We start from the raw sequence: 18,916 nt of genomic DNA, 5'->3' as shown, positions 1-18,916 counted from the left end.
AATGCTACTCACTTCATACCCTACAAAAGAATCCAGCACAACATTAATCTATTTGAATCCTGGATGAGCCCCCAATTTTGTTACCCCTCAGTTGGACTGGCCCATATTGGGGAGAGTTAACAACCATAAATGTAATTAAATTTGGGCATGAATATAAATATTATAGAAACAACTTTAGACTGTGGCTTCATATTAAAGGTCTGTTTCATTGATCATTATAACGTATTATTGTATATGATTGACATTTTTGGTTCCTTTTTTCCTCCATGGTCATTAGGTTGTACGTTTTTGACATATTACTAAACAGCTCCCACCTTCACTGACATTGTAATGTTTATGTAACCCTTAAATAGACTGTAGGTAGCTTGACTATGTTATATTTATCAAGACTATGGAAATAAGAATATTGACTCGAGCAAGTCTTGCCTTTTTCTCTATAGATACCAGTACATGCATAGAATGGATCTGATTCTTCACTAACAAAAAAGTACTAAGAGTGCCATGGTACGGGTATTGTATTTATGGCCATGGAACAATCGTAATGCCATCTACCTTGTTTCTCCAAGTATCTTGGAGTAACATGTAAATAATCATTCAGTACCATGGTACTGTCACCATACCTTTTTCAAATACAAGGTTTGAGTTGTCTAGTCTCTTACATTTCACAGTTATCACCTTCTGTTCCCTATCTTAGCTATAATCCATGTCTCACTGTGTGTGTCATATGGTCTGTGTCCATACAGGTCACGGTCCATCAGCGGTGCATCCTCTGGTCTCTCCACCAGCCCTCTCAGCAGCCCACGGGTGAGTAACCTCCACCGTCAGCATGCTTGCTTCTCTCTGTCCACCAATCAGCACTCATCTGCTCCATCATCTCCACAGCAACCATTATGTATGCCATTTTATGTTGATAGGACACATTAGTAAGCATACATGCTGCAAAGTTTGTAGGATGTTTTTGTAGGTGGTTGCATATGATGTTTTGGTGATCACTGACAAAGGCTTTTATCGCACCATGGGCTGTTAAGTGAAGAGTGTTAATTTTGATCTTTAAAAAGAATAGAAGATCAAGGTCTGAGCAATAGTGCAGTGGTTAGCCATGTTTAAGCCACAGTGGCCATGTGGGTGAAACAGGTTTGAGTCCAGCCTACAACATGTCTTGACCCTATTTCCCTCTCTTCCCCCAATGATTTCCTGGTCCCTCTACACCAGATATGCCCAAACCAGAGCCTGCGGGCCAAAGTTGGCCCGTGATGACCTTTGATTTGGCCCGCTTTGCAGAATATGACAAGAGCGGAAAACGTTGAAAAAAAAATTGCATTAATTTAGCAGATTGCAGAGTAATGTTTTTTTGTATAATTAAATCATAAAGTTGGGGAACCAGGGCAACTTTCATATTTTAATATAATACAGTTTTACCTGCAAGCAGAAAATTCCTGCATGCTTTTATTCACTTTACAGTGCTGCTGCAAATTAGTAAACCAATAGATACAGAATCAAAATGAAATCAGTAAAACTTGTTTTTGTATCAAACTGTAATTCCAGAAGCTGTGCGAGTAAATCCATTCTGTCTCTGTCTCTTGCAGCTGTCAGCAATGCGTTTGAGCGCTTGTTAAATTTAGCGTGAGCGTGCTCTTTGTCGCGTAGTGACTGAACTTAAGATGTTACAGATGTAGGCTATAAAGCTTTCTAAACCTGTTAATTCCACTTGCAAATGATGTTATACTGCATCTCCGTGAACGAGCGACACATTAAAACTATATCGTTGCTGTTCATAATTAACAAAGCTGTTAACATTACAAGTGCTTGACGGCAAACGCCTTTCATATCTTGACGCTCCCTTATTAGTCATGACACAGCACATTAGCAAGAAAGGCAGAAATAGCAAAAATGCTTTGTGTAATGTACCAGCTGTATGCCTATGGTGAAGAAAGACACTTAAACACCTGTTAATAGTTTGGGTTTGAGGCCACCTTAGTCAAGTCCGAGTCAAGTCTGAGTCTTTATACAATCGAGTCCAAAAGGGACCGAGTCCATAACAGGCCGAGTCCGAGTCCAAATTAATCTCTTCATGACTTTGAATTAAAATTGTAACCGTAAACTTAACATCAATATTTTAAGCTTATTTTAAAGTTCACAACCAAGAAAAACAGTTTGTCAATATAAATGTAACAAAAACACCTCTATATTTTATGATTAGTATCCTACTGAACAGACTTCAAAGTGGTTTCAGAATGAAAGCATATGCTTTAGGTGTATGAAGACAAAACTGTCCTTCAGCACACTTCTTATTGCGTTCTGCTGGCATTTCAATTATTTGTTGCTTTTTTACCTCCATTCAAACATAGACTAAATAAAGTGAAAGCTGCGTTAGTCATTACAACCAAGATTATTATGTTTCAAATTTTAATTTAGTTATTATTTCTACTTAATTTTCAATTTGTCAATTCAATTTACTTTAGTTTTATTTAAAGTTTTATTTATCCCTGTCTAAAGAAATAATAGTCTATACTGAGATTGCTTTTGGAATCTTTTTTCTCTATCTGCCGACTGATTTGGGAAAATACAGTACATACAAATGAGTCAACACAGTAGTAATTAGCACTTGCTGAGAAGTTACGTCTCACGATTTGCCTGCAAATGCTACATCCAAAAACACTGGAAAAGTCTACTGATAATATTAGGGCCATTTCGTCACGGACATTTTCTAGTTAATTTGCGCACAATGCAGGGCAGTTCTGCATGCTGCTCGTGTACCTAAATGCCTGATGCGTCCCTGTGCGTCTCACAGCAGCTGCCGCAGAAGATAAAAATAATAATAATAATTGATATTTGCTTGAGCGGCAGCCGTGTTGGTTGGCAATCAGTCTGAAATCTTTAAATATCAACCAAAGAAAATTTCATTGAGCTCTTCTTTAACTGCAAAAACATGGAGTATAACAATTTTGAGTCATAAATTTAACAGAATTGTCCTTAAAAAGTGTCAGAGATATAGGCTAAAAAAAAAGACATACATATTGTAGACGGTGGTTTACAATAAAAATAAAATAAAATAACAATTTAAAATAAAAACTTCATACACAAACTCTGTCATCGAATAATACATTTATTTTATAGTCTTTAATTAAATTATAAACAAAACATTTCACTGCCCAAAATATCCTAATATTTTATTGTGAATGGTTGAATGTTGTGAATGTTAGACAAATGCTGTAAAAGAATGTATTTTAAGCACCTCATCATTGCTTTGAAAATAGTTAATCAATAATAAATAGGTGCTGTTTATCTGTTTAGATCTGTTTAGAGCTGCTGTCTGCTTTAGCAATAACGCTTTTTTCCCCTGACTATTTAAAAAGTTACACAGTTAATTCATCAAGCTATTATGGACCAGTTGAAGCTGACAACACTGCGTGGACCACAACAGAATACAGAAGCCTACATGTGTAGATATATTACACCTAAAAAGACTTAATATCCAATATTAATACTATTTTTATATATTTTTATTTCGATATGCTGTTTTTAGTAAACTGTGAGAGACATGATGTGGGTGACTTGACTCAATGAAGTTCTTGATTACATTTTTTACCACGATGAAACCACAATGTGAGCACCGTCTTGGCTGCACAAATGCCACATGCAATTTTACCAGTTGTCAGGTCCTGTGTCATGTGAAACTGTCTTGTTTAGTTTCTATTACATTGGATTCATACCTGTCTTGATGTTTTCGTCGTGCCAGCCACCTAGGTAGTCGATGTTATACAGTAGTCTCTGTAGCAACATTCGAGCGTATTGGTTGACTGATGAGTGTACCTGTGCGTATGTGTGTGTGCATGTGTTTGCTTAAACAGTCAAACAACTCTGGCTGTTTTGTTATTTATTTATTTTTTCATTGCATCACAAATGTCATAGACTCGGCTGGACTCTGAAAAAAATCCCGAGTCCCAAAGGCTCGAGTCCGAGTCAAGTCCGAGTAAAAATGCAAGTCCATTAAAATTGGACTCGTGACTCGGACTCAAGTACACCAACTCTAGTACCAGCTGTAAGCCTATGGTGAAGAAAGACACTTAAACACCCATTGTATCTCTCATTTCAATCTCTAGTTTCATCCAGGGTCGGAAATTAATGGGGGTTCTGGGAAAAAAAAAAATCCCCCTGTCTAAAATAGTTCCAGATAGATCCATCATGATCTTCATTAGAATTTTCGCTGAACATTTTTTGTTTCGTGCTGTCCGTTGTGCAGATGTTGCCGAGTCAATGGCGGATGCTCACGCCATAAACGCGCACAGACGGGCACTCTGTCTGCTTCTCATGCTCCGCAACAGTTCGCTCCCATGATAAAAATACCAAATGCTACAATGTAGTTAATAATAATATTAACAGCAACAACAAAAAATATCTAGATGTGTTAAATTGCCTTGATGTTAAATAAAACGTTATTAATGATACAATAATAATTTTACAGAACATTACCCACTTTTGGTGTATGACTCATATCTCTGATGTTCACTGTTAAATGTTTATTTTTGCATTGTTTTATTCAATTGGCATGAAGGAGTTGCTACGTTTTTTTATATAAGCTCCTTTTATAAAAGTGTCGGTGCATTAGTTTTGTAGGCTATGTTAATTTAATAGCCCAAATATTTGGCTGTAAGTTTTGTTTCAGTAAAAATACACATTATGCAATGTACAGATCATGCAACTTTGTAATTATCTGAAATAATTTTTTTAAGTATTTGACATAAAAGGATGACAGAGTCATAAGGTTACCAGAAAATGTTTGTTATAATGCAACGTTAACTTTCGGCCCACGGCACTCAATCATGCTAGATTTTTAGCCCTTCACAGGAAAAAGTTTAGGCACCTCTGCTCTACACTGTATCTGTCTGATAAAATTGAAGAATTGAAGATCAGGTAGTTTAGGAATGCAATTGTAAATACAACCTTGTAAAAAAACAGTAATTTCAACTAATGCAGTTGTATATGGGGTGGCCTAGCAATTCAAATGGCACTTCAGCCTCTTGCAAGCAAAGTAAGCAAGAAAGGAAAGAGCGCAAGACTGAGCAAGTCGTAAAGGAAAGCAGTTCATGTTTCATAGAGATATACTCTTTCATCCTATCTGCTGCTCTCAGTGACTTTTTCTCCCAGTGGAAATCCAGCTCAAGGAACACTGTAGAAAATCCCACTTCTCTGATTAGCACGAAAGCTCTTGGCTAAACTTTTCCAGTTGACTTGTTTAGACAGCTCACAGATTACCAAGGCTTTTCCCTAAAGCTCAACAATGTATAGAGCTGATTTCAAATAGAAATTGATTTAAAGTTTTTACTCTAAACCTTGGCTTCTTAGCCATTCTGTACATTTTGAAAAGCTTGCACCGAAGTATCAAAATTGAGGATTTTGAAGACAGTCTTTTTATTTTTGACGTAAATTATTGTTAATATATTGATTGTTACTTTTGTGAATTCTTTAGTTTTGAAAACTTTGTTGGATTCCAGCTGTGGAAAGAAGATTAGTGCTACAGTAAGTAGTTTTACAAATTGGTAGCTTAGTGTTTGTGTTTTGAGGTTTGAGACATTCATATTCAGGTGTCTATGAGCTTTGAAGTTTTACGATTGATTCAGAAATATGACACAGTGAACTGAGAAGTTGTCCTGCTTTGAAACAAGTTTGTTAGCAGCTTATTCTGAGTGTAAGTGCCCTACAGCTTGCACCAGCATTAATTATCATGGTTTATGTTGGTCTGCAGCTGGTCAAGCTTGTGTACCGGCAAAATTCAGCTGGTAAAGCTGGTCAACTAACATGGTCTTCTGGTGAAGCAGGTTGACCAAGATAGTATTGGTGGTTAAGAAGCCGGGTGGCAACACCAGCCTCTTTTTCTGGTTACCAGCATCCACAAAACAACATATCCTGGTGACCAGATATGCTGGTCTTTGTAAATGGGGTTGATTTACGGATACCAAAAACTTTATCCACAGCATACAATTAGCTTTTTAATAAATTTTGATTTTCCTGTTGGCAGCTTTCTTTAGTATTCTTGAAAATACTTGATCTCTTTTTGCTTTTCACCATTGTCTTGTTGCATCTTTTGCTCACCTGTCTTGGCTAATTGCAAGTTTTTTGTTTTTGTTTCTTCTGCATCACCATGGCTTCCTATTCTCCTCAAATTATTCCTTCCCTTTCTTTGTGTGTTTTACCCATGATGCTTTGTGAATTGTGCTCTGCCTGTATATCTCCGTGTTCTGATTCTTGCCTTCCCCTAAAGCCTGTCCGAAAGTTCTGTGTTCCTCCTCAGTCCACTGAGCTGCTCTTGTCACCCAGTTCTAGTTTATCTGATTCCCTAAAACCAAACTCAGATCAAAGCAAGACAAGAGCCTCAACTCCTAATTCCCTAACACCAAACTCCATATCTGAGTCTCTTTTGCCCTGTCCAAAGACCCATACTCTACCTGCCAAGCCCAAAGATAAACCCTTACAATCCACCCGATCCAACCCCTTACCTGAAATCGAGCCTGAACACATTTCAACGGCCAAGTCGGAGCCCTTTACTCCATGTCATCCTCAACTGCCCTGTATACCTGGCAGCCCACTGGTGCGGCGGGCGACCCCTCTTAGCAGCATCCCTCCTCAGCTGTCAGTCCCCTTTAGGCCTGTTGTCCCACTTTCCCCGATTCGACTACACCACTTTCACCCTGTGCCCGGCTCTGACCACGCCCCCAAATCTATCCCCACCATACAGGTGACCCCACACCCCTCTCCAAGAGGCAGCCCTATCCCTACCCCCAAAGGAACACCTGTGCACACGCCTAAGGACAGCCCAGCGGGGACGCCCACCCCAACACCACCCCCCAGCCCCTCCATTGGTGGAATGCCCTGGAAAACACGCCTCAACTCCATCAAGAACAGCTTCTTGGGCTCGCCACGCTTTCACCGCAGGAAACTGCAAGGTATTATGGAAAAAATGGAGATTGATATTTATATAGTATGATTTTTGTTAAAATGTTTAAAAACAAAATGCAGAATCAATTTTAATTTGACACAATAAAAGCTGACTGTAGAGTTAAACTCCAACCATGCTCCAACACACCTGCCTGAAATGTTCAAGTAATCTTGAAGACCTTGATTAGCTGGTTCAGGTATGTTTGATTAGGGTTGGCTCTAAACTCTTCAGGAAGGCAGCTCTGCAGGAGCAAGTCTGGCTACCCCTGATTTATGCAATTATATTTATGGAATAAAAAAGTATGGATGTGTGAAACCTGCAGAAAATCCGTGAATAGCAGGAAAAAAATATATCAGTCAAACCGGTTATCTGTAATCTATAAGCTAGTGTTCTCCTAAAAGTTGACAAAGTAAAACTAAAAGATTAACACAAACGCAAAATTTACTGTCTTTTTCGGGAAAATGGAGCAAAAATATTGATCAGTTGTCCAAAGCAGCGTATAGAAATTTATGTCCAATAAAATGCTTTCTAGAATAAGCATTTCCCTCTCCCTTAATTATAAATACCACCTGACTCTGACTACCAAGTAGCAAAGTCTGGGTCATCAGTTTGTCTTCAGTTGCATTGGTTTAGCTATGCTGTGACTTAAGCTAAAGGCTTTTAGATATTTTAAAAAAGAATAAGCCCTTCGATAAATCCTGTTTTAAATATTGAAACTCCCTTTTTTAGTTAGAAATACCTCAACACAAAGAGAAAATATGTCAAACTTTTCATGGGGACTTTAAAAAAATACTCATTGTTATGTCGCTGGCTCATTAATGGATCTCAAGTACCTGAAATCATTTGAGCGGGCACAAAAGAATGAAGAGATATTGGCTTGTTCTTCCAAATTCCCTTATAAATGAGCCACTCCACATTGAGTCATATTACAGTTGGAATTAAGCTTCTTTTTTTCACAGCTTGTTGTATCTAAATTGTCTTATTTACATACTGACTGTAAACTTATATTAAGCCTGCCACCACATTTGCCGCCTTGCTTTGTTTAGTAATAGTTTGCATTTCTAAATACTTCCTGCATGTGACTTCTTAATAAACCAATTTTGTTGCTGGCTTAACCTTTAATCCCAAACAAAACAGGCAACATACCATATGACAAATACTCTCAAACGATGCTTATTTGCATGCAACTGTATGTTTCAATAATGCATGTCCTACATTGCAAAATGTTAAATTAGTAAATAGCCATTTTTTTTTTTTTTTTAATTACACAGCCTTTGTGAAGAACTAAAACAAAACAAACTAACATCTTTGCTTCATTGTGAACAGTTCCTACCCAAGAGGAGATGTCCAGCCTCACTCCAGAGTCTTCCCCAGAGTGAGTTAACACACATACTGTACATACACGTTTGGTTTTATATAGCGGTGGGTGATATGACCAAAATCTTATATCACGATATGAGTAATTTTACATCACAATAATGATATATATCATTGATATAAAAATGATTGAGTAGTGCGAGTGATCCTGCTCTGAGCTCTCCTGAGGTTGCTGGACTCGCACATACTTCGGAGCTCCAGAGACAGCACGCGCCACAGTCACGTGAAACATTTGCATGTCAGATGAGTAGAATATTTAACGCTTAAAAGTGGCAATCACGCGATGAAGGTCATTAAATATGCTTGGGAGGCTGCAGAAAAATGTTCAATGCCATAAAAACCTTGTCCATGTTTCTTCAATTCCCTCAGTCTCCTGCCCACAGATAGATAAGCCCATATATACACAATATAGCAAAATCTTTGATATTTAATATTGTCGCCACGATATATATTGTCATATCGCCCAACCCTAGTTTTATATCATTCAATATCTTTTTTTGTTTTACAGTAATAGCAAATTATATTTGTTATATGGGGCATTGTGCATTTTTTGAGGGGTCACTTAGATAAGATATGACCAAAGAAAAAATATATTTTAACAGCATTTCAGTTGTTTATAGGAGTGTAGTATGTATAAGTCTAGTGGTAGTTTTTGTTTAACATGCAAGGGGACCTGGGTGTTGGTTTAGGATAAGGATGTCTGTTGTTCACCTCTCATTTATCTTCTAGGACACTATTGGTTAGGTCTGGGCTAAAGTTTTAGGTTAGGGAGGTACGTTTTACTCATTAAAACAATTAAAATATAATATTCACCTTAAAAACCTCATCTGATTATAACATATTTTCACTTGCTTTTGGTGCCCCCCGCTGGACATTTCCCTGTGTTACCAATGTTACCATTGTCACGTACATTTCATGAGATCAGACTGACCACAACCCTAAACAGAAACCTTTTTGCACATTTTTCAAAACCTTTTGAAGTGTTACATTTTATTTTGTCCCATTAATAAGCTGTTTTTATCATGGAGTTGAAACTGTTAAAAAGTCCCTGCAGTGTTGGTTATTTCAGGTTTTATCATCATTGCAGGTACATTTGGTCCCCACAAGTAAAGCAAACTCTGATCCACCCTACCAAGTGTTTTTCCAACTCGCCATTAAGGCAATTTTGTGCTGAAAACACCACAAAATGTAGCCATTATAAAACATCCTCTGAAAAAAAAGAATTATCTTTCCTGAGCAATACTTACCCAACAACAGTGCTGCTGGTGGGGGGGAACTGGGGGACCCTCAGCACTTCAGAAATCATTGTGAGTTATGTTACCATTTAGTCTTTTTTTCCACTCTAATGGAAGCTCACTCATATCTTTCTCCAACTGTGGCAGTTCTCACCCCACAGCAGACAGCAACGTTCTCTGCCAAACAGAACAATGCCTCATCCTCTTTTGTTTTCTATTTTGTATTCCATAACTTATCCCTCACTCTCTCACTTTCCACACCAGTTGGATAAGCCATGATGTTCGCGGCTGTCTTTTGTCATCCTTTGCCATAAATCAGTTTCTGGAAGCTCAGTTGTGAGCGACTGTGCTTTGTTGATACACGACTCTGGCCGACGGAAGCTTTTTAAAGCTACACTTATGTTTAGACAAATGGTTATTCCTTTATATTTAAAACAATGAAAAAATTGCAGCAGCTAGTGAAAACACCAGGGTGTTAAGTCGATTTGCCATTATTAGAGAAGCTTTAAATCAGTAGTTCTAACTGGTAGGTCTGTTAGTGTAGGTCGTTGACAGCAGAGAAAAAACAATGCTAAATGCCAATAATAAAATGAAACTAAACATATAATCTAGCATAGTTGGGATAGCAAAATAAATAGGCTTTTAAACTTTTAAAAGGCAGGTGAAATTGCTTCCCATATGTTTGACCTTTTTCTGTTCATGTCCATTGCAGTGCATCCAATCAAATGGATATATGGTATTTATATCTAATGGTATTTTGGCACAAATTCATCTGTCAATTGGTATAAGCTAGACAAATTAGACAGATGCCAACATGGAGAGGTTGTGTGACATCATCATCTTCAAAAACCGTGAAAAATCTATGCCAGGTCAAAGAAAATATGACCCAGACTGATTGTATCAAGGGTAAGCATGATTTGTGTTGACCACAATGTATTTTATGATATGAATTATTGGCTGCCGAGAGCATGAAACCAAGAGACATTTAGAAACCAAACATGCTAATAAGTGTATTTTGTTGGTCCAACACATATCATGGTAATTTTAATACATTTTAATGTTTTATTTTATTGACATTACAACAATTCTAGTAGTGTGTTGGCTCACCACTTGATGTCCAATGTAAAATTTGGGTCCTAAAGCAAATCCAGTTGAGAACCAGTGCTTTAATAATCTTCATTAACTAGAGCACCCAGTATACACTTGTTCAAAAGTTTTCTTTAGCTTGATGAGCGTCTCTTAATTGGGTTATTATCTCCACCATCATAACTCTACATCAAGCTGACCTCTGGCAAAGTTCATTGTGTTAATTTGTGGTAGACGTCTTCACTCTACTATTTGCTGTTCTTCATATTCCCTTTTATGAATTATTCAACATCAATTTATTTTGCAAAGCGCCATATGATCAATCTTATTCTGAGCTTGGATGAGGACTGCTCTTGTGTCCCCTGCTGACTTTTAGAAAGAAGGTTTTCCTACTTCGCTCTCTTTCTCTCTCCCTCTCTGCAGACTTGCCAAAAAATCTTGGTTTGGTAACTTCATCAACTTGGAAAAAGAGGAACAGATCTTCATTGTTATTAAGGACAAACCACTGAGCTCTATAAAAGCCGACATCGTTCATGCCTTTCTCTCGGTAAGCAGTCTCTTCCGCATGTCTCCAATCCCATTCCATCCCTCCATTGTGAACTGCAGTTATGAATATTTGAATATATGCTTCTACATTGTTTTTGCGCTATCAGATTGGAAGGCTTTGCCCATCACAACAGTTTTGATAGGCTTTGCCGGAAGCCAGTGTTTTCACATTTGCAAACACCTTTTTGATTTGTGTTTCAATTCTATAAAATGCTTGTCTGTGATGTTTCCATCCTCCTCGCACTGCCTCTTTCATTAGAGGTCAACGGAAAATCATAGTAGGGCATGGATCATTAGCATATAGATGTTGTGCCTCGAGTGGTTTGTTGAGGAGTTGGTGTGCCATTTAGACCTGCAAGTGGTGTAAATGTGTGCTCGACAGTTTGTGAAAGTGACTTTTCATGGATTAGTGATGCTTTCCTGACTTTCAATTATAAAAAAACTTTAATAAAAAAAGGAAGCCGCTCTTTTACAAGTTTTCTTCAACTGAACAATTCCATACAAGTTGTTCGTAGGTGGGTTTTTCTTCAACTTTGAGCTTTCTTACTCTTGGACTTTAGGACTTTTAGTTGATTATTATTAAATGTATCATATCTCATATTTCATATTTCATATTTTTATTTTTAGTATATGAATTTAACAGTTTATTTTCTAAAGTACACAGAGCCAAAGTGCCCATAATTAAGAAACACATGCTTCAGAGTGTCAGGATTGGGATTCTATTGTAATTTACAGTGAATGGATTATTTGCTTTCTTCCCTTCCTCAGATACCCAGCCTCAGTCACAGTGTTGTCTCCCAGACAAGTTTTCGAGCTGAGTACAAATCCACCGCCGGTCCTACCGTTTTCCAAAAGCCAGTCAAGTTCCAGGTAGACATTACGTACACAGAGAGCACTGCAGCCACCAAGGAGAATGGCATCTATTCAGTCACCTTCACTCTGCTCTCAGGTAACCACAGCAACCATTATTAACCCCCATTTTTACATAACCACCCATCTAACTTTACAGCCAATCAGCAAAGCCTTTAGAACATGAGCACATTGGGTAATGAGTGAGGTAATAGCCGCAGGTAAAGGAGAGAGACAATTCACTTTTCTCATGTCATCAAGTTTCTTATATGGTAATTTCACAAATTTCAGCAGGATAACCTTTTTTTAAATGATGGCTTCAACATGACCATTGGTTTTAAATTGGAAAATGAAGAGAGCTCTCTCTTTTGTAGAGCACTAACATTAGGTGTAGATGGTTGTGTATAGATGGACCTTATTCTCCAAAACTCTCCTAAGGATCACGGTAGAGTTAGGGCAAAGTTTAAGGTTAGGCGGGTGAGGTTCAGGGTAGAGTTAAGGGAAGGGGTGGTCTTACCCTTAGACAGCATGCCCACAGTCCACCCACAGTCTGTTCCTTGACAGTCTGATTCATATTGCACATAAAAATGGAAACACTTTCTTGATTTGGCAAGCTGTAATCTGATTGGAGGAAGGGCACATAAGGTTTTTATCATTCTGCCTGTTACAACAAGAACTCCTGCAACAAGAGGAAGAACTAATCACTGTATGTGCCAACTTGAGGATTATCATCTTGACACAACCGTCTTAGACTTGTTTGCTCTACAGGAAGCTATTCAGAAGGAATCTTCTCACCAGCCTCTAAAGTACAATCCTTGGAAACATTTTCAGAGAATCCTCCAACTGCCTTATCGCTCCTAAGACAATGTTACGGCAGACATCCTTGTACACGCACTAATGACCCCATCAGTAAATTGCAGATGTCGCAACAACAATGGCAGATAAATAGAACACCTAAAAACGCATTACAGTATATTGGCTAATGCATCATTCTCCCTTATTTTCTGCCATTAATATCCATTATGTCTCCCACAGATAGTGGCAACAGAAGCACTTATCTACTGCAGTATATAGTCCAGGATGTTAAATAATGTTGTTGTCCACCATGTTGTGATAGGAAGTAGTGGAAGAACAGGTTACAAATAGTTTTACAATAAATTCATGTCAGGTTCCCGTAAGGCTTCAAGGGTTCGTGAGCATCCTAATTTGGATTTCTTTGAGCAGCCTTTTATGTCTAGGAGTCATTCACAAATGTCATTGTGTGTTCGTTGTGTGTCTTTTCAATCAATCAATTGGTTGCAAAGGAAGTAGCTGGAATGCATTCATTTTGGAAGTCTCTTCAATGCTTTCATTAGTGCTTTCATTCAGTGCTTTCAGAAAATGCTTTTCAAACCATTTTATGCCAGGGCCCAGTTGCATGAAAGCCCCATAGTTAAGAAAACTACAGTCACTTTTTCCTATCTTAAGGGTTTTCTTGCAACCAGCTACAGGCTTGTATCCTTTAACGTTCTGTAACCTACTACATTTTGTCACAGGTCCAAGCCGGCGTTTTAAACGTGTGGTAGAGACGATTCAGGCACAGTTGTTAAGCACACATGACCAGCCAGGGGTCCAACAGCTCTCTGGTGAGTAGAAATCCCCCTTCCCTTCCCTTCTCCCACCCTCTTCCCCTGATCCCCATCCTCTGAAATGCCTGTTAAGTGCCCAGTCAACCATGTTGCCTTTCAAAGTATACTCTTTTGAGCAAGCGAATACAAATGTGTTCGACTGTTTTATGATACACTTTTAGTACAGTCAACGACAGGCGCATGTGCGGACAATGCGCACAGACAAGAAGTTTTGAGAAAAGCTGGGCTACATGCGGACAGTCCACACAGACTGTGCTAATAATGAACTTTGCGTCACGCATACTGTGCACGTTCCAAACACCAATGCCTGCAACCGAAGTATACTTTGGTCTTTACACTCCCACCCCCAACCCCCTCTATCATGAATGTCCCCTGACTCCTCATCCACAGCACACCACCACTCAACATCACACTATTCTCCACAATTCCACATAATCCTGCCCTAAAGCAAGCTCCTGTTGATGCTTGATATGGATGTTACCAATTCGTACTGATGCCCTTCGGCCACACCGCTGCTCCTATTTCTCAAACAACACTATTAATAGATTTCCCTGGCAATTCTCCAATTGTGAGCACCTCAGCTTAAGATTTCTAGTTCCTGGAGACTGTGTCCTTGTTAGGTGATGGATCAGGGCTGGTAATGTTCTGGCTGCAAATACAGTTTTATCAGAAAGACTCGAGATTATTGAAATTAATACAAATGAAAAGATGCTTATATCATTTGGCATAAGCCCCATCCTATGGTTCAGCGCTCAGATGCTGCTTGAACCATCAGATCCTGCCGGAGGCAATGACGGCAGGGAAGTGGACCCCGCCCAGGACGGGACCTAAACTGGTGGAGATTGGGTGGGATGGGGGGTAAAAACACGAAAGTATGCGAACAATGAGAGACAGCTGTCTGGCTTTTAAAGCGGAGCTGTATTGTGATTGGATGACATGCCTGATAGATGAATCCAGAGGTCTTCCTGCTAGAACTACGCTTTGCTTACATTTCTAGGTTGGGGTAACCCAAAAACTGAACTGTTACTGAAATCACAGTCCTGCTCTTGCCACAGTCATGTCCTTCAAAAAGATCCAATCCCAGGTTGCTCCATGGCAATGAACTGTAAATAAACTAATAAACGGTGGACCCCCGCAATTAACTAAGTCACTTTCAATGCAAATTTTCAGTAAAATGTCAACAAACGTCCATCAGTCTGATCAGCCAGACATTGTGCTAAATAAATCAAAGCACATAAAAGACAAAACAGGGAAATTACAGTACAATATTACATTTTGGAAAGCTTTTTTATACAGATCTTCTAAGCTCAACAACTCTTGATTATGTGGTTTGCGAAGTATGTAGATCCGCAATTGCTGATATAACAAGAAAAGACAAATGCTTTTCTTTCTAGCTTCTCTGTTCTCCCTGTGCAAATCCTCCTCAAGATGCTGTTTGACTGTGACCCAACCATCTCCCTGATAACAGCTCCCTCTACTGGTCTGATAGATGAACATCAAATATCAATGTGACTCAACGTATGAGGTTTTAATTATCAAATGCACACCAGAACATCATGTATCAGTATCTGCTGGCAATGAAATTTAACTTCAAGGATATTTAGTTGCAGCTTGATAACTTGACCTTTTCCAAGTATTTGATCAACACTCAAAAGAAATCAAATCATTTCAAAGGTTTAATGCATGATTGCAAAGATTATTCATTTACAGTTAGTTACAACTTTGCTGCATCAACGGTTGCATTCAAAATTGAGCCTATAGTATTCTATAGTATATGTATGCATAATTAAGGTTACTATTCTCAGTCTCAAAATATTTAATTATTGGCCTATCTTTACTATACAGACGTACACATAATTAAAGGACAATGTACAGTCAGCCGTCCATTGTATCTAGCTATTGTTTGTTTTCTGATAATAACTGGCTGACTGTAAATTATCCTGTTCATTACACAGCTGCTTGACAAATAAATAAATAGACATGAAATTTTAATCTCAATGAATTTGAGTTTTAATTATTTTGTGAGAAGAAAGAGACAGCAGAGTAACATGAAACTAGCACACAGGGTTCCCACTGGTCATGGAAAACCTGGAAATATAAGGGAATTTTAAAATTGTGATTTCCCACACTGGAAAAGTCTTTAAAATTGATACAATCTTGATAGTCATGGAAAAGTCATGGAAATCTCTATCAGTTCAGCTCAGCAGTTTTTACTGCTACTTTGGAGTGATTTCAGGGAGTGTTGGGCAACAGAAAGACATCACAGGCCATCTTAAGAGAGTAGATATGCCTCCTCTCTCCTCCTTAATTCCTTGCTCTCTGTCCCCATGCTCACCTTCTCTTGTCCTTCCTTGGTTGTCTTTCATCTCTCTTTGTCACTCAAACACGTCATTCATTGCACTCATTCAGTGCTGTATGACTCACTGTGGTTTGAATACACTACAGCACTGCACAGATGAATGGCATGTACTCATCGGAGTCAGTTTACACCCACTGTTCCTCACTGATTTTATAATGTAATAGTGTGGGGGGCAGTTATGGGTTTGTGTGTATGTGTGTGTAGATGTAAATAACTACCCTTCTGGTATTCTTCGGTTTCATAAAACTAAGCACTTTATTCCAAACAAGCATAATTAGGCATATTCATGCACACTTGTCTAATAACCACCCAATTGAAGTCCTTTCGCTCCTAATCTAGTCTAGATGAAGACATCTTGCCCTATGATTTTTAATTGGAAGTTGCTTATTTGCTTCACTTTGGCATGATGAAGAGTGTTCGTAGTGCCTCCAATGAGCTAATGCGCTTATCCGATTTATATACCAGTTTCAGGGAATTTCAGGCTCTACTGATTTACAGTAGTTGTGTGCCATTTATACATGTTTGTTTCTCTCTCACACATGTATCCAGAGAACATTCAATCTACTGCAAAAACTGGTAAAGTCTCAAAGTCAAAGTGTGGTAAGACTCTTGTTGCCTTAAAGACACCATTTTCACCACACCATTTATTTTTACTGTATTAGGTCCACCACATTTTTCTATCACTTGAATCCCTTAAAATTACACCACTTAATATTCTTTCAATTTCACCCCTTTTCAAACAACATTATTCACAAGCAGTAATATGAGCAGTTAGTGGGCTTGGTACTTTCTGTTCTAGTGATGTTTTGAGTTCACTTAATACACTTGCAAACCACGTTGTTAAAAACTGCACAACAAAAACTGGCCACTGTTACATACTTTGTACAATGCGGTCCAAAAGTCTGAAATATATACCAAATATAAAAATTTTAGATTTAAAATCCCTTTCAAACCTGAAAATAAACAGAACATTTATTTATTTTTATTTTTATTTTTATTTTTATTTTTTTAAACCTTTAAAGCAGAAAAGTTATGGTCTAAAATGAAGAAGAAATATTCAGCATTCTGTATTATGTTTAGGTCATTAATAAAATGTAAGCAAATCTAAACACTGACCAAACTCAAGTGCATACTGTCATTAAAGCAAAAGGGGGACATACAGTACCAAATACTAAGAAATTCTAAGTTCATGTTAACTTTTCAATGCAAATTTTTACTGAAATTGTTATGCTGATATTATGATTAGTAATGAAACACACTTTAAAAATTCTACATCGCATTTTCACTAATGGTCTTACACTTTTGGACCTCACTGTAAATAGTTGTGTAACTCCTGAAAGTTTGATGTGTGCTTGAATATGTGAAACTGTGCATGGACTCTGTGTGTCGATTTGTGTACATGTGTGCGTTTAAATCGGGCAGTATCCTAAATCAAGTACATTGAATGAGATTTTCTCTTTCAGTCAGTGTTTGCTCAAGGCTGGTCTCCGTTCATTGACTGTCTGATGTATATTGCAAACAAATGGCAAGAGCTTTTTTTTTTAAATCACCAGTTGCAATCTGATTGGCTGTTCACTTCCTAACTTCTGGGAATCAACTTAACATTTTGCACCCTAATGTAACATGTAATTGAACTGGACAGAAGACAGTTTGTAGGCTTTTGTGACTTTGGAAGCTGAAAAGAATGAAGATTAAAGGGAGAATGCTGCCCACATGTTGGGTTTCCTGACTGATCTACTGTACATGCCATTCTCTCTGCAGTGACTTTGATGAGCAGATGCTGCATCATTTCACTCATTAGATTAGATACATTTTTAATTATCTAGCCCTTCTTATGTAGGCTATATGGCGCCAAATAAGCCATATCAATGGTTATTGCTGGAAAATCCAGCTAAAACTAGGGATGCACAGATATAACTTTTCTCTCCCAGTCCGATTCCAAGACCTGAACTCTCGGTATTGGTCAATACCGATGCCGATCCGATACCAGTGTTGTTTTTTCTTAATCAGTTTAGAATATATACTGTACCTCACAGTGTGGAACTGATTAGGGGTACTCTTCTATGTGTCCACTAACTGCACGTTATTTCATAATTATTTCATTAAAAAAACAATTAGATAAAAACTTCCTCTTAAGAAAACCTTTATTGTTATTGTTAATCTACTGGATAATGCAGTAGCAAAATTACAAGTAATTTCAGTAAAAGTATTCTGTAGAAAAGAATGCAGTTCTCTTTAAACATTTCTTTGTTGGATTCAGAATTCAGATCTCTTCTGTGTTCACTTTAGTAACAGGATATCAGTCCACTTTTCAATCACACAGTTATATTTTAGAACCCAGTGAACATAAATATTATTGTAATTTGTAAAATAATAATTATAATAATATTATTACTACATATTAGAATTTTATTATACAATAGTAAAATATTTCAGTAGTAATTTCTTAACTTTAAAACCCTCAGGCGTTTCTTTTGGTGAAATAAAAGTAGGATTATCATAAAATATCGATATACCAATTTTTGATTGACATGTTATTTTCATTATATTATTTATTTATATCGATATATATATATCTATAGATTTTTTAGGCATCTATTTATTCAAATTAGCCATCATTTAAATTAGAAGCCTAATTTGCGTGCTTTCCAATTCACTCAGTTGGCCTCTGTTTAACAGTCTTTTGTAATAGTGTTGGGAGACCACAAGAGGGTGATATAAATTTGACTGAAGCTGGTCACAGGTATCACACACACACAGGACGATCTGAAGGGGTACAGATGGCAGTTTTTGTACTTCTTCAAGAATGAACAAAGTGACGTTGATGAGTTTGCAGGTTAGTGTGTGAAACTGGTGAAACTGCGCAAACTGAACGATTAGAAATGCTGACGTTTATTAT

The 18,916-nt window shown here is 37.8% G+C and overlaps 1 protein-coding gene across 3 annotated transcripts in view; it reads left to right on the top strand.

The window, feature by feature from the left end:
* The window catches only part of LOC127435663 (serine/threonine-protein kinase BRSK2-like), a 316,801-nt gene that overhangs the window by 291,166 nt on the left and 6,719 nt on the right, over window positions 1-18,916 (top strand). For all 3 annotated transcript variants that reach the window (XM_051689300.1, XM_051689298.1, XM_051689297.1), the window contains 6 exons: window positions 744-804; window positions 6,737-6,944; window positions 8,264-8,312; window positions 11,059-11,182; window positions 11,950-12,130; window positions 13,566-13,655. In XM_051689300.1, coding sequence (XP_051545260.1) covers window positions 744-804; window positions 6,737-6,944; window positions 8,264-8,312; window positions 11,059-11,182; window positions 11,950-12,130; window positions 13,566-13,655 — 713 coding nt within the window. The remainder of the gene's footprint in view (window positions 1-743; window positions 805-6,736; window positions 6,945-8,263; window positions 8,313-11,058; window positions 11,183-11,949; window positions 12,131-13,565; window positions 13,656-18,916) is intronic.

Source organism: Myxocyprinus asiaticus, chromosome 46 (assembly GCF_019703515.2).
Source record: "Myxocyprinus asiaticus isolate MX2 ecotype Aquarium Trade chromosome 46, UBuf_Myxa_2, whole genome shotgun sequence".
NCBI classification, from domain to species: domain Eukaryota; kingdom Metazoa; phylum Chordata; class Actinopteri; order Cypriniformes; family Catostomidae; genus Myxocyprinus; species Myxocyprinus asiaticus.
Note: the sequence above shows the minus strand (reverse complement) of the source record. Positions and strands in the feature narration are given on the sequence as shown.